The 14088-nt window shown below is 62.0% G+C and overlaps 2 protein-coding genes across 8 annotated transcripts; one reads left to right on the top strand and one right to left on the bottom strand.

The window, feature by feature from the left end:
* The first annotated feature begins 71 nt into the window (after positions 1 to 71).
* INTS11 (integrator complex subunit 11) lies at positions 72 to 11118 on the top strand. Of its 2 annotated transcripts, none has more exons than XM_047791038.1 (17): positions 72 to 219; positions 2831 to 2928; positions 3185 to 3258; positions 4139 to 4367; positions 7497 to 7595; positions 7683 to 7717; positions 7979 to 8117; positions 8584 to 8648; positions 8805 to 8994; positions 9123 to 9206; positions 9552 to 9641; positions 9744 to 9906; positions 10006 to 10113; positions 10205 to 10266; positions 10340 to 10482; positions 10560 to 10689; positions 10794 to 11118. In XM_047791038.1, exons 1-17 carry the CDS (start codon positions 192 to 194, stop codon positions 10854 to 10856), a joined length of 1800 nt encoding a protein of 599 aa, XP_047646994.1. In that variant the 5' UTR covers positions 72 to 191; the 3' UTR covers positions 10857 to 11118. The 2 variants fall into 2 exon arrangements, with proteins under 2 accessions (XP_047646994.1, XP_047646993.1); XM_047791037.1 differs by having other exon boundaries at positions 10187 to 10266; positions 10794 to 11005.
* Positions 11021 to 14050, bottom strand: PUSL1 (pseudouridine synthase like 1). Of its 6 annotated transcripts, XM_047791042.1 has the most exons (8): positions 13822 to 14037; positions 13533 to 13590; positions 13253 to 13440; positions 12943 to 13092; positions 12685 to 12855; positions 11942 to 11996; positions 11701 to 11863; positions 11021 to 11369 (listed from the first exon to the last, which is right to left on the bottom strand). In XM_047791042.1, the coding sequence occupies exons 1-8, from the start codon at positions 13896 to 13898 to the stop codon at positions 11311 to 11313; spliced, it is 921 nt and encodes a 306-aa protein (XP_047646998.1). In that variant the 5' UTR covers positions 13899 to 14037; the 3' UTR covers positions 11021 to 11310. The 6 variants fall into 6 exon arrangements, 5 of the variants coding, with proteins under 5 accessions (XP_047646998.1, XP_047646995.1, XP_047646997.1 ...); XM_047791039.1 differs by having other exon boundaries at positions 13533 to 14047; XR_007136400.1 differs by having other exon boundaries at positions 11298 to 11369; positions 11494 to 11863; positions 13533 to 14046.
* Positions 14051 to 14088: the final 38 nt, after the last annotated feature.

Below are 14088 nucleotides of genomic sequence, written 5' to 3'. Positions count from 1 at the left end.
CCAGGATTGGCTGCCAGCCGCCCAATCAGAAGGCCCAACGCGCCCGCCCGCGCTTCCGTAGAGCGCACCGGAAGCTGGCGCAGTTGAGGCTGCGTCTGCGCAATGTGTGGCCTCCAGTCAGTGCGCGTGGCCGCAGCAGGGGCTCGGCGCCGGGGTCTGGCGGGGCAGCGGTAGTCCCACCATCGCTCAGGATGCCCGAGATCAGGGTCACGCCCCTGGGTGAGTGCGGCGCGGGCGGTCTGGTGCGTGCGGCGCGGCAAGAGCGCGCAAGGAAGGCGAGTGGGAGGCTCGACGGGCCGGGGACCCCCGCTGTCTCGTCCCCCCCACCAACGCGCCGGTGCTTCAGGGCGCCTTCGCCGCTGTCTCTGCTTCCTCGCCACTCCCTGCCCATCCCCGTCCCCCGTCTGTCTGGCGTCCGCTTTCCTGCAGCCTCCATGTACCCATCTGCAGTCCACCCGCCCGACCCTGTTTTATGTGGTTGCTGCAACATTAAGGTAACTTTGCTTTTCGCAAAAGATGTAAGTGCACAGTTTAAAGGCCCAAACGGTACAAAACAGTGCGAAGGAGGAAAGATCACTCAGAATCCCGCGTCTTAGAAACAGCCGAAGTTATCATTTTCATGGTCAACTCTCCAGCTGCTGCTGCCTCGTCTCCCTGCGCACCTGTGGGGTCTGTGCTGGAAGCTGCCTCCTTCCCCGGGGCGTGCGCTGGGAGCATCTTCCATAGACCATCCCCCGAGCTCTACATCCTTTCTTCTGTGGTGAGCTCTCCCTCAGAATAGCCCACCCAGCCCCCAGTGTGGACACTGAGCTCTTGGCAGTTGCAGTGAACACCCTTGCCCCTGGCCTGCTGGGTCAGAGCGCACATCCCACCCAGCCATAAGTGTCCTCACCCAGCTGTTGGCTCAGGGTCCCCTCTGGCTGCTTCAGCCCCGTGCCCTCCCTGCCTCTGCAGATTCTCTTTCCCGCCTGACCCTTTTCCATCTAGTTCCTCTTCTCACCGCTCATTCCTGAGCAGTCCTATCTTTTTAGTGCTTTTTTTTTTTAAACCCCAGATCTGCACCTGGAGTGCCCTCAGTGTCACTTAGCCTCGGCACCATCAGAGCAGAAATACGTTGCCAGTTTCTGCCTCAGAGGGTCCCTGGTCACTGGGCCAGATACAGAGAGCCCTCCCGGATCCCTCCTACCACAGGGCTTTTGCACAGCTGCCCTCCCATCCCACGGTCCCTCTCCAAACTACTCAGAATTCGTCTTCTCAGGGAGGACGTGCCCTTCCGTTTCCCTGTCTTACTGTTTCCTGAGGAGGCGCTCATCTCATCTGGTGCAGACTTCTCTAGGTGGTCACTGTCCGTGTCCTTGCCCTGAAACCCCAGCTCCCTGTGAGCACAGTGTCTGCTTTGTCCCCACCTCCCCACCCTCCTGCGCACCCTAAGCTCTGTTCCGCAACCCTTCCCTGCCCAGTTCTGGCCACTTTCCTTGCTCCCTGGGATTGTTGCGGGTCCTGTTGGGAGCAGGCAGCTCATACCCAGGAGCAGAGCTCTGGAGTCCGCAAAACTGTTACACGTGCCCAGGGGCTGCTCCATGACTTCACACCCTTGTCTGTGAAGGGGGGCCCTTCCCCTCCCATAAATACTGCAGTACCTTGGAGCTGGTCATGGCTTGGGGCTAGAGGTGCAGCAGGAAGCGGCAGCTGATCCCTGCCCTCGGGCGCTCATGGTGGGGGCAGGAGCAGGCCTGTGGGAGACTGCGAGGCCACTGCCTGTGGCTGGGCTGCCCGAGGCCCACAGGCCGAGCTCGTGGCTGCCATCGCCTTGTATTGTCATGGGTGACTGAAGCTTTCTGAGGACCAGCCTGTGTCCTGCTTTGGGCTGTGGCCTGGTCACTCTGGTGGACACAAGGTTCAGGTGGCCGCAGAAGGAGACTGGTCAGATTCAAGATGAAAGGCAGGTCATTTGCTACCATCAGGCCTTGCAAGACTGTGTCCCTTTCCTTCTGGGCCTCCAGACTCCAGAGGAGGTGACAGATGGCCATACCAGGGGGCTGGGATGTGCCCCACTGGGGTTGGAGCATCTCGGTAGGGCTTGAAGATCAGGAACGTGAATGGGCCGGTGCTGCCCCGAGAGGGCACAGCACTGGGGGCTTTTGTCATTTGGGGACATGGGGCCACATAAAGCCACATGGCGTCCCTCTGCAGTGGCACCACCAAGAGGGGCTGGCACCTCTTGGGGGCAGGGGCCTCGCAGCTCAGATGTAGCTCCGGCTTTGCGTGTGTTGAGTGCTGGGACCACAGTGCAGCACCCGATACTCAGCTCTTGGTCTCAGGATGCGGGTGTCCGCTGCGGGTGGGTTGCTGCCTCAAGAGGGGACTGATGAGTTCCTGTCTGGGTGCAGTGGTCACGAACCCAAGTAGTAACCATGAGGACTCAGGTTCGATCCCTGGCCTCGCTCAGCGGGTGAAGGAGCCGGTGTTGCTGTGAGCTGTGGCGTAGGTCAGGTGTTGCAACTCCGATTCCACCCCTAGCCTGGGAACTTCCGTATGCTGTGGGTGTGACCCTAAAAAGGAAATAAATAAATAAAAAGAGGTGAGTGGCAGGGCCTGAGGCTGGAGGCCCTGTGGGGAAGGGCCTGTGGTGGCCTTGGCGCCTCGTGGCTCTCCCACCCCAGGTGTTTCTCTTGTCTACATGCAGAGGTGCTGTCTCCTCAGCTCGTCTACACAGCCGTCACAGGTCGGCCGGAGCGCTCAGGGGGTCTGGAGCAGGTGGAGGGCATCCTTCAAGGGCAGGGGGTGAGGGAAGGGCACGGCAGCACCTTTCCCGCGTCCCCCTGTGCAGGAGCCGGCCAGGATGTGGGCCGAAGCTGCATCCTGGTCTCCATCGGGGGCAAGAACGTCATGCTGGACTGCGGGATGCACATGGGCTTCAGCGACGACGTGAGTCCTGCGGGCGGGCGCCTGGCACCCTGCCCGCTCCTGCGCGCCATTGGCAGCAGGACCGGGCCCAGCGGGTCAGGCCCTGAGCCCTGGAGGGGGGGCCGTCTGGGCAGGTGGGCGTTGGTGGGAGGCCGGTGGCTCTGAGGTCACTGCATTCCCGGCCTCCCTCCCCCACCGTCCCTGGGGGTGGCCATGGAAGTCCCGTGTCTTAGGCCTGCTTCGGCCTGATGCTCCCCCCGCCACCGCCACTCTGCAGAGGCGCTTCCCTGACTTTTCGTACATCACCCGCCACGGCCGGCTGACCGACTTCCTGGACTGTGTGATCATCAGGTGGGCTCCCGGCACTGCCGGCTGGACTGCGTGCCGCCTGCGTCGCCTCTCTGGCTCGCCCCTGGGGCTGGCGCGCTGCATCCTGGCCCCCGTGGGTCCTAGGTGTTTACCCCTGGGTGGTGGGGCGCTCCGTGCAGGGCATGCTTGGGCCACTTCTTGGGCCTCCTCTCCCTTAGCCACTGATGCCAAGGCAGCGACCACCCACCCCCCTGCCAGCCCTTGAGCCCACGGGCCTTCCCAGGCTCCTCACCCGCTCTTCCCCTGCCTCCCTTCCCAGCTGCGTGGGGCACACACCCCCCCCCCGGGCAGTACACATCCGTTTCTGGGATGCAGTGCCCCTCACGACCCTGGCCTTTGCCACGTGGCCTAGGGGAGCACAGTGGCCTCCTGCTAGTCCCCACCTGCAGCCCGAGGACCCGCCAGCCTGGGGCAGCTGCATTTCCAGCCGCTCTGGAGGCCCTGTGGTCTCGGTCCCTCCTCCGAGGTGGGCTCACCTGGTGTGTCCACTCCTCTTGAGGGTGGGCGTGGCGCTGCTGTTCCCTCCACCCCACTGCCTTTCCAGGCCTCCTCCAGGTGCCACCCCCTGGGTCTGCCTGACCACCTGCCCCGGCCCCTTCTGACCTGCGGCCCCTGAGCACCTTTCTGTTCCTCTTGGACTGTAACGCTGTCTGGCACCTGTAGGACTGCTTGCTGTTGCTTCTCTAGACATTCAGGCACCGAGTCCCAGGCCCGCGGCGGTCTGTCCTCTCGCTCTCACCCTTGGGGCCTGGGGCGGCACCTGACGCGCAGCAGCCCCGGAGGAACCAGTGCGTGGTCGCCCTGAGCTAGAGCTGGTACGGCGGGGCCGGGGGCCTGGGGCTGATCGGTGCTGTGCCCCCAGCCACTTCCACCTGGACCACTGCGGGGCGCTCCCCTACTTCAGCGAGATGGTGGGCTACGACGGGCCCATCTATATGACGCAGCCCACGCAGGCCATCTGCCCCATCCTGCTGGAGGACTACCGCAAGATCGCCGTGGACAAGAAGGGCGAGGCCAACTTCTTCACGTCCCAGATGATCAAGGACTGCATGAAGAAGGCGGTGGCCGTCCACCTCCACCAGACAGTGCAGGTTGGGGCCCGCGCCGAGGGTGAGCTCGGGGCTCCCCGGCCACATCCAGCCCCACAGCCCTGTGCCCACGTGGGCTGGAGGCCGAGGGGCACTGGTGCCATCTGAGTGCCATGGGGCTGGGTGTGGGCACGGGCCAGCCCTGCGGCTGCTGGGACTGGCCTGTGCTCTTCGGGCTTCGGCTCAGTGGCTGCTGCGAGCGGGTAGGGGGGCAGCAAAGGGTTTTAGGGAGCACGTGACATCGAATTTGGTCACGTTCGTCACAGAGATGGAGGGCTCGTCTGTTCCTTCTCAGACTCTAGGTTTTGCCTGTTATCGGGTGGGTTGCCCCGTCCAGGGGAGGTGGCGCCTCCTGTCCGGCGGCGCACTGGCCCTGGCGCGCGTCCTTCTGGTGGTTCAGCTCAGCGCCCCCCTCCCCTGCCTTCGGTCGGAGCCTGCAGAGTCCATCCGAGTCCATCTTTTACTTTCACCCTTTCTGCATCGCATCCTCCGTGTGGCTCTTCAGCTTGCCTGTGTCTGGGTTTAAGCCAGCTCCACAACCTGGCCTTTAGGTGGCGCGTTTGGACTCCGTAAAAAGGGAATTTTGAGTTTAGCTGTGTTCTCTCAGCACTTGCTTCCTGCTTGTTCTGCCTGTTCTGTGTTTTTCTCTTTATTGTTTTCTTCTGCGTTGAGTTCTAAAAATTCGATTTCTCCTTATTTCATTCGTAACTACACATCCTTCTGTGATTCTGTTAGTGGTAGAGATTCCAAAGCACGCCAACAAAAATCGAGGATGCTTGAGACTTGCCTTTTCCGTGGCCAGGACACGAATCCCTGACCCAGGCTGTTGCTTCCATGTGTTTTAATCCCCGCCATGTGAGACCCACAGGGCCTTTCCGCTGACGCCGGTGAGGTCAGATGGCTGGGTGCCACGTTCGTGGGCCCCTGTGGCTGTTTCTCACTTCCTGTTCTTCACTTTTTCTTTGGGGCGAAGAATGCCAGTGCGGATCTGCTGGTGATGAAGGCTCAAGGCTCTCAACTTCTGTCTGAAGTAGGTTTATTGCTGGGGGACTTTTCTCTTAAATTCAGAATTCCGGGGCGGCAGTTACTCTCAGCACGTCGAATGTGTCTCCCATCTGCTGTTTGGAAGAGAACCTCTGCTCGGGCTCTGGCAGGGTTCTGTCCTTTCCTGTGGATTTGCCAGGTGTGCTGTCAGGTCCACCTGTTCTTGAGCTGTTGTGCCTACTCAGGTGTGAGGCCGCCTGGATCTGCAGGTTCTTCCAGCAGCTTCTGCTGGGCATATGCTCCTCCGGTGGGGGCTCTGGTTGGCGGAACGTGGATCGTGCTTCCCCAGGCCCCCCGTCAACCTCTTGTCTTTCTGCGTGTCATGCTGGGTATGCTCTTCGAGATATTTAGTTCACTAATTCTCTTTTTGGTTGCATAGAACGTGCTGTTAAACCATCTACTGGATTTCTTTTTGAGATACGGTTGGTCTACAATATTATACATAACAGGTGTACCACATAGTGATTCACAATTTTTTATTTTTTTTGCGTTTTAGTGCTGCACCCTTGGCATATAGAAGTTCCCAGGCTAGGGGTCGAATTGGAGCTACAGATGCCAGCATACACCACAGCCACAGCGACGTGGGATCCAAGCCATGTCTGTGATCTATACCACAGCTCACAGCAGTGCCGGATCCTTAACCCACTGAGGGAGGCCAGGGATCGAACCTGCGTCCTTGTGGGTACTAGTGAGATTTGTTTCTGCTGAGCCATGATGGGCGCTCCTCCTGTTGTAATTTTTAGATTGGATTCCACATATAAGTGATATCATACAGTATTTGTTTTTCTCTGTCTGACTTATTTCACTAGGCACGACGCTTTCCAAGTCCATACGTGTTGCTGCAGATGGCATGATTTCATTCTTTTTTATGGCTGAGTAATATTCCATTGTGTACAGGTACCACGTGTTCTTTATCCGTTCATCTGTCAATGGACACTTAGGTTGCTTCCATGTCATAGCTATTGTAAATAATGCTGCTGTGAACATTGGGGTGCATATCTCTTTTCAAATTAGTGTTTTTCTTTTGGATATACATCTAGGCGTGGAATTGCTGTGTTGTATGGTATTTTGAGAAACCTCCATACTGTTTTGCACAATGGATGCACCAGTTTACGTCCCACCAACACAGTGGACGAAGGTTCCCTTTCCTTCACGTCCTCACTAACATTCGTTGCTTGTGTTCTTTTTGATGGTGGCCATTCTGACAGGTGGGAGGTGATACCTCATTGTGGTTTTGAGTCGCAAGTTCCTGGTGATGAGCTGTGGTGAGCATCCTTTCATGTGCCCTTGGCCATCCGCACATCTTCTTTGGAAAAATGTCTGTTCAGGTCATCTGCCCATTTTTAAATCAGGTTGTTCCTTTTGGTTTGTTTTTGGTAGTTCGGTTTTGATACTGGGTTGTGTGAGCTGTTTACATATATTGGATAGTAACTGTTTATCAGTCATAAAATTTGGAAATGTTTTCTTCCATTCAGTAGGTTGTATTTTTTTTGGTTAATGTTTTCCTTTGCGATGCAGAGGCTTTAAGTCTCATTAGGTCCCATTTCTGTTTATTTTTGCTTTTATTTCCTTTGCCTCGGGAGATCCAAAAACATATTACTATGATTTATGTCAGTGTTCTGCCTGTGTTTTCTAGAGTTTTATGGTTCCTGGTCTTATATTTATGTCTTTTTTTTCTTTTTTCTTTTTTTAAGGCCACACCCATGGTGTATGGCGGTTCCTAGGCTAGGGGTCAAATCGGAGCTACAGCTGCCGGCCTACACCACAGCCACAGCCACGCCAGATCTGAGCCACGTCTGTGACCTACGCCACAGCTCACGGCAATGCCGGATCCTTAACCCACTGAGTGAGGCCAGGGACTGAACCTACAATCTCATGGTTCCCAGTCGGATGTGTTTCCGCTGCACCACGACGGGAACTCGTGGTTGCTTGTGATTATGAACTGTACATCGTATGTGACAAATGGGTAGTGAGAGGCTTGGGACGATGTCCCTACTTCCGCCCACCGCCTCCCCGGTCACCACCTGCCTGCCCAGCTGCCCGTCTGCCCAGTGCAGCCTGCAGACCTGAGTGCAGCCTCTTCCGTAGGTGGATGATGAGCTGGAGATCAAGGCTTACTACGCGGGCCACGTGCTGGGCGCAGCCATGTTCCAGATTAAAGTGGGCTCGGAGTCTGTGGTCTACACGGTCAGTGGAAGCGCTTGGGGCACAGGAAAGGCTGCCTGGCCAGGGAAGGGAAGGAGACACCCCTCTCACGGCCACGTTCTTTGCCAGGGTGATTATAATATGACCCCGGACCGGCATTTGGGGTAAGTAGGCCAATGGCTCTGTTTCATCCCGTGGGCCCCTCCCCCCGGAGTGCAGCGACCCTCGCGGGTGTGGTGGGTGCCTGCATGGTCAGCACGTGGCCGTCTCCCACGTGTCCTCCCCTTGTGCTGCGTGTGACATTCGACTGCCCGGGCCTGTGTGCAGAAGGCAGGCTGCCAGCCAGAGGGTCTGGGAAGGCTGCGGCTGTGCTCAGGGCGGGGGCCCATGTCTTGCTCACTCCTGGCCTTGCGCACCTGTTCTAGAGCCGCCTGGATTGACAAGTGCCGCCCCAACTTGCTGATCACAGAATCCACGTACGCCACGACCATCCGCGACTCCAAGCGCTGCCGGGAGCGAGACTTCCTGAAGAAGGTCCACGAGACGGTGGAGCGTGGCGGGAAGGTAGCTGGTGTGGGGCCGCGGGCCCCGTGAGGCTGCGCAGGGTTTGGGCTCCCCCTGGCGTGTGGGCAGGGGCGGGGCGGCTGCGTGCCCCAGGCACAGAGGGAGGAAGGTTTGCTCGGGCATCAGCAGGAAGCGCTCCCCTGAGAACCCTGCCCCGAGGGCTCGTTTGCTCCTCGTGTCTCAGATGCAGCGAAGGTCTGTCCAGAGCCTCCGCCATGGCCACCTTCAGATAGATTGTGGCCCCGGGGCAACATGTGGGGACTGCCCGCAGTCCGCAGGGCCCCCAGCATGCCAGTGCCTGGCTGTGACCTCCAGCCATCAAGGCTGTAGCAGCTGCTCCCCGAGAAGATTCCACAGGGCGCGGCTGCCCCCCACCGTGCTCAGGTGTGTGGGCTCGGCAGGTGGGCCACGTGGCCAGGGGCTCCAGCCTGAGCCGGCCTCGCCCTCCCCCTCCCCTCCCCCGCAGGTGCTAATCCCCGTGTTTGCGCTGGGCCGTGCTCAGGAGCTGTGCATCCTGCTGGAGACCTTCTGGTAGGTGCAGCTGGGATGGCTTCTGGAAGCCCTGGCCTGCCGGCCCCAGGGTGGGAGGCAGCAGGGCGCACCCCTCCTCGCACTGGACTCAGGCCGGGCTGAGGGCCTATGGGGTCCACGGGCAGCCCTGCCCACCGCACCCCGCCCTGGCCCCAGGGAGCGCATGGACCTGAAGGCCCCCATCTACTTCTCCACGGGCCTGACAGAGAAGGCCAACCACTACTACAAGCTCTTCATCCCCTGGACCAACCAGAAGATCCGCAAGACCTTCGTGCAGAGGAACATGTTCGAGTTCAAGCACATCAAGGCCTTTGACCGGGCGTTCGCTGACAGCCCGGGGCCCATGGTGCGGCCCAGTGCCGGGGGGTGGGCTTCGCTGGGCAGGGGCTCCTCCTGCAGGGGGCACCAGGAGGGCAGAAGGCTCGGAGGCAGGTGGGGCGTCTGCTGCCCTGACTCCCCCCCCCCCCGCCGAAGGTTGTCTTTGCCACCCCAGGAATGCTGCACGCTGGCCAGTCGCTCCAGATCTTCCGCAAGTGGGCAGGGAATGAGAAGAACATGGTGAGGGCTCCCTGGAGGGCCGGAGAGCCTGAGGGACAGGGGCTCCCCAGGCACGGGGACACTGCTGCTGTCGGAAGGAGGCCGCGGACCCTAGGTCCGGGTGTCCGAGCTCGACAGGGCCAGGCAGGAAGGCCTCCTGCTCCCCATGCAGTTTTGGTGGTCAGGCCCGGGTGGGCTTGTGCAGAGACTCTGGAGCTGGCCTGGCTCTGTAGGGGGACCTGGAAGGGTCGGGCCCACCCAAGGGTTGGGTTCAGCTGGCAGAAACGTGTGGGTGGAGGGGTGTCCCGGGAGGCAGGAGGCCTGCGGTGTGCAGGGAGCTGTTGGCCCACCTCTTCCTCCTGGCAGGTCATCATGCCTGGCTACTGCGTGCAGGGCACTGTGGGCCACAAGATCCTCAGCGGGCAGCGCAAGCTAGAGCTGGAGGGGCGGCAGGTGGTGAGTCTGCGCCGCCTCTGCCAGCCCCAGGCCCCTCTTAGGTGGGTGGGGGCCCCGGGAGCGTCCGCCTGTGCTAATGGCCTGTGTGCTGTGACGCTGCAGCTGGAGGTCAAGATGCAGGTGGAGTACATGTCCTTCAGTGCCCACGCGGACGCCAAGGGCATCATGCAGCTGGTGGGCCAGGCGGAGCCAGAGAACGTGCTGCTGGTGCATGGAGAGGCCAAGAAGATGGAGTTTCTGAAGCAGAAGATTGAGCAGGAATTCCGTAGGCGGCCAGGCGGGGGCACGCGGGGGTGAACAGAGGGACTTCGGGGCAGGGTCCGTGGGCCTGGACCCAGGCTCTCTCCACCCCCTCCCCGCCCAGGACTCAGCTGCTACATGCCAGCCAATGGCGAGACGGTGACACTGCCCACAAGCCCCAGCATCCCAGTGGGCATCTCGCTGGGGCTGCTGAAGAGGGAGATGGCTCAGGGTAAGTGGGCAGGGCACACCGGCCGGGGTCGAGGGAGATAGCTGCTGGGAGCCGGCCCCACCCACAGCTCCAGCCACTGCCCTGCCTCTAGGACTGCTCCCCGATGCCAAGAAGGCCCGGCTCCTGCACGGCACCCTCATCATGAAGGACAGCGTGAGTGTGCCAGCGGGCACCAGGGGTGGGGGTGGGGGCAGTCCTGCCATCGCTGACCTGCCCTGCCCTGCAGACCTTCCGGCTCGTGTCCTCAGAGCAGGCCCTCAAGGAGCTGGGCCTGGCCGAGCACCAGCTGCGCTTCACCTGCCGCGTGCACCTGCACGACCCACGGAAGGAGCAGGAGATGGCCATGCGCGTGTACAGCCATCTGAAGAGGTGGGCGCTGCGGCCGCCCCTTCTGGACTGGGGGGAGGGGGAGGGGGCCAGGCAGGCTCTCACCCGCACCCCTGCAGCCTCCTCAAGGACCACTGCGTGCAGCACCTCCCTGACGGCTCCGTGACCGTGGAGTCCATCCTCATCCAGGCTGCTGCCCACTCTGAGGACCCAGGCACCAAGGTGCTACTGGTCTCCTGGACCTACCAGGTGAGTGGCCACGCTGGGGGCCACCCCATGCTCCTGGGCTGCGTGGAAGGGTGGGTCAGGGAGGGGAGGATAGACCAGCAGCCCCTGCTTGCCTCTGGCTACAGGACGAAGAGCTGGGAAGCTACCTCACATCTCTGCTCAAGAAGGGCCTGCCCCAGGCCCCCTGAGGCCCTGCTACCAGCCAGAGCCTCCTGGCTTCAGCTCCAGGACTGTGTCAGCACCTCGGGTCTTCACTGTGTCCTCCACGGCCAGCCACGCCCTTCCCCTGTGGGGAGCCCCGGCACCAGGCACCTGCCCGGCTGGCTGCTTTAGCTGAAGGAGTAGCCAGGGCTCGGGGCTCTTCACCTTTTATTTTTACTCCTGGACTGACCCCAGGACATGGGCAAGGTGCCAGGGTAAGGATCTCCAGTAAAACTGCCACAGGCCGTCTAGGTGGCTTCCTTCCTGGTATGTGCACCCGTCTCTTGCACCTCACCCTGGTGGCAGCCCACCTGTGGACATGCGGCAGGGACAAGGAGGCAGGGGGCAGCTGTGGTCCCCGGACAACGCGGGGCTGTCCCTGCTGGGCACGGTGGTATGGAGGTGGGCGGCGGCTTCCCTGCCCTCAGCTGGGCATCGGGATCATCTGTGACTTCTGTGCTGTGACTCTGAGGGCACAGGAGGCTGTGTGGAGGCAGGACCTGTGGACAGGCCCCAGGTCATCATCACTGCAGGGCCCCTGCCTCTGCCCCGGGGTTCGAGCCCCTCCCCCCTCCCTCCAGCCCCCTTCCCCCACGGGTCCAGGTCAGGAGTGGGGCGTGGCACCTCCTCCAGGCCGCCTGCCTTTGGGCTGCTGGTCTCCAGCTCGAGGTCTCTCAGCCTCCCTGCGCCTGGGGCTCTGGCTTCCCTGTCCGGCAGTCTGGATGCCCAGCAGCTGGGACGGCACTGCCACTGAGAGCCCCTCCCTCACTGAGGACTCAGCCTGGGGAAGGGCTGGTCACTCAGGGACCTCCTTGGGCCACCTCCTCTTACCAAGGTCCCCATAAAGCACTGACTTCAGGAACAAGCCATGGGCTGGGGCCACGCGGGACTGGTGCCTGCCGAGGGGGTCCCGGCTCTCCAGAATCATCTTCACTTGAGTAGGCGTCAGGGCCCCCAGCCCCACAGCCACCAGCACAGCGGTCATCCTCCGCACCTGCGGGCCCAGGCCGAGGCCGCTGTAGCCACCGGAGCTGCAGGGCCCCCCCCAGGAGCCCCAGGGCAGACAGCGCACCTGTCTGTACAGGAAGGACTGGCTCTCAAACTCCAGGTTCCAGAACCGCAGCCCCCTGGGGACACAGGCACCGGAGACGGGTGGGCCTCAGCTTGCAGAGCGGCCTCAGAGCGGGGAGGACAGGGTGGGGCGTGGGGAAGGCTGCCTTCCACCCTCTGCTCTGTCTGCTCCCCTCCCTGGTAAGTGGAGCGGGTCTGTGGAAAGGAGACGACAGCAGCCCCCTGATTCCTAAGAGGAGGAACAGCAGAGCCTCCGGGGGCCTTGGCTGCGGGGATGAGGCCCCCGGGGCGGGGGTCCTGGTATGGGCTCTGGGGCAGCTCACGGAGGGTGTGGCCCCAGGTGTGGGCTCCTCAGCAGGATCTGAGGCTGGCTGTGCAGAAATGCCTCCTTCCCCACCTGGGAAGGTTCTGGAAGTCAGTAGCCGTCCTCTGGTTTCGGGCCCCTAGGACAGTGCTGGGGGTGGTGGAACCAATCCCCTGCCAGACTGGGTAGAACCACCAGCCTGGTGCTTCTCCCCCAGCAGAATCTTCGCTGGCCATCAGCAACCATGTGCTGGGCCATGAGCCATCAGAGAAAGGCTCCCCAGCCCCAGGGAAGGGCAGAGCTGCAGGTTCACGGGTATTGGGGCCACAGCACTCAGCTGACCAGCAGCCCCTCCTTCCCCCAAGGCCCGACGGGTGTCCAGGGAACCCCCAGTCCAGCCTTTGCAGCCTCCAGGCCAGAGTGCAGGCTGCTCTCCTCACCTGCTCTCCCCGGGGAGAACCAGGGGGCTGGAGGACTCGGGAGATACCGAGGCTCGGCGCAGGCTGCGCACGGGGCTGGTGGCCGGGCTGCCAGTTGACTGGAAGGCACTGAAGTCGTGTGTCCCCAGGAGGTGCTGGGCGGCCTCCTGCATGGCAGCCACATCCAAGCAGCTAGAGAGAGCCAGGTGAGTGGGCAGGAGTGAAGGGCCAGCCAGGTGGGCCTGGCAACCCCTCCCACTCACTCTCCCATCCACTCACTCTGCCCGAAGCGGCCAGCACCGGTTTCGTTCAAACACAGACAGATGGTCAGGCCTGGGGCAGCCAGTAGCCAGGCGGTAGAGATAGGTCCTGGATGTGGCTGCATAGCGAGCATGGAAGTGGCTGGGCACACGAAAGGCCTGCAGTACCCTGTGGGAGCAAGGCCAGCAATGACCCCCCACCTGTCCCAGCGACACCCTGGCATGCCCCCCATAACTGTGAAGAAGTTCCGTCCAGAAACAAAGGCCTTTCTCCCCTCCCCTCCCCACCCATAGTGGGCAAAAATCCTGGAGAGCAGGGCAGTGCTCACCGGATGGCTGGGTGTCTCAGGTGGGTGTTGAGGGCTTCCGTCAGGACCTCAGGGGAGAAGGGTGGCTGGCCTGAGCGGCGCTGAATGTCCAGGTGCGCCGCGTTGCTCAGGGCGTGGACACCAGCATCCGTGCGGCTGGAGATGGTGAACTTGACCGGCACGACCGAGTTTAGCCGCTCTGCGGCCTCCTGCGAGAACATAGCGGCCGCGGGAGGGGTCCCCATCTGCCCCTCCCCGGAGTTTCCCTCCTCCCTCCTGGGCGCGGGTCGGCGGGGCTCACCTCCAGGTAGTTCTGGACCCCGACGGCGTGCTGTGGGCCCCTGACAGCCGCGACGCCACTGCAGGCAAGGCGGGCGGAGGTTAGCGAGCTGAGGCCGCCCGGCTCTCCATGGCCAGAGGCGGTCGTTTCATCCCGGGGGCTGGGGCCCAAGGACAGAGGTCCTAACTCAGTTCCCGCCCTCCCCTCTGGCGTCGGCCGTCCGCTGCTCCGGGTCGAGCTCGGTTGCTGCCCGCGGCGCCAGCCTCTACAGGGGAGTCGCGGGAACGGGTGGGAGGTCCGGAAGACGTACTTGAAGTCCGTGCCCAAGTACTGGAAGTACACGAGGTAGCGCGCCCGCGCCGAGCCTGCAGCCGGGCAGGCGCCCATAGCTCTAGCCGGACCCGGCGAAGCGAGACGGGTCGGAACCAGACCCCGGGAGCGCCAGGCGGGTTGGGAGCGCACGTGGGCCTGCGCACGCGCGCGCACTCGGCCTGACCACACCACGCCCCTGGCCGATGTCGCGCCTGCGCCTTCGCCCCGCTCAGGCAGCCTCCCAAGGCTGCCCGGGGCGGGGGGG

This window comes from Phacochoerus africanus, chromosome 8, assembly GCF_016906955.1.
Source record: "Phacochoerus africanus isolate WHEZ1 chromosome 8, ROS_Pafr_v1, whole genome shotgun sequence".
NCBI classification, from domain to species: Eukaryota; Metazoa; Chordata; class Mammalia; order Artiodactyla; family Suidae; genus Phacochoerus; species Phacochoerus africanus.
Note: the sequence above shows the minus strand (reverse complement) of the source record. Positions and strands in the feature narration are given on the sequence as shown.

Bases quoted from the DNA above. Each gene is read 5' to 3' on its own strand.
- INTS11 (XM_047791037.1), top strand. From the start codon at position 192: ATGCCCGAGATCAGGGTCACGCCCCTGG. The intron at 10,267-10,339 runs GTGAGTGTGCCA...CCTGCCCTGCAG, and splicing joins CCCTCATCATGAAGGACAGC to ACCTTCCGGCTCGTGTCCTC. The intron at 10,483-10,559 runs GTGGGCGCTGCG...GCACCCCTGCAG, and splicing joins GTGTACAGCCATCTGAAGAG to CCTCCTCAAGGACCACTGCG.
- PUSL1 (XM_047791039.1), bottom strand. From the start codon at position 13,898: ATGGGCGCCTGCCCGGCTGCAGGCTCGGCGCGGGCGCGCTACCTCGTG. The intron at 12,856-12,942 runs GTGAGTGGATGG...GGCTCTCTCTAG, and splicing joins TGCTGGCCGCTTCGGGCAGA to CTGCTTGGATGTGGCTGCCA. The intron at 11,370-11,700 runs GTAAGAGGAGGT...GCCTGTCCACAG, and splicing joins AGTGCTTTATGGGGACCTTG to GTCCTGCCTCCACACAGCCT.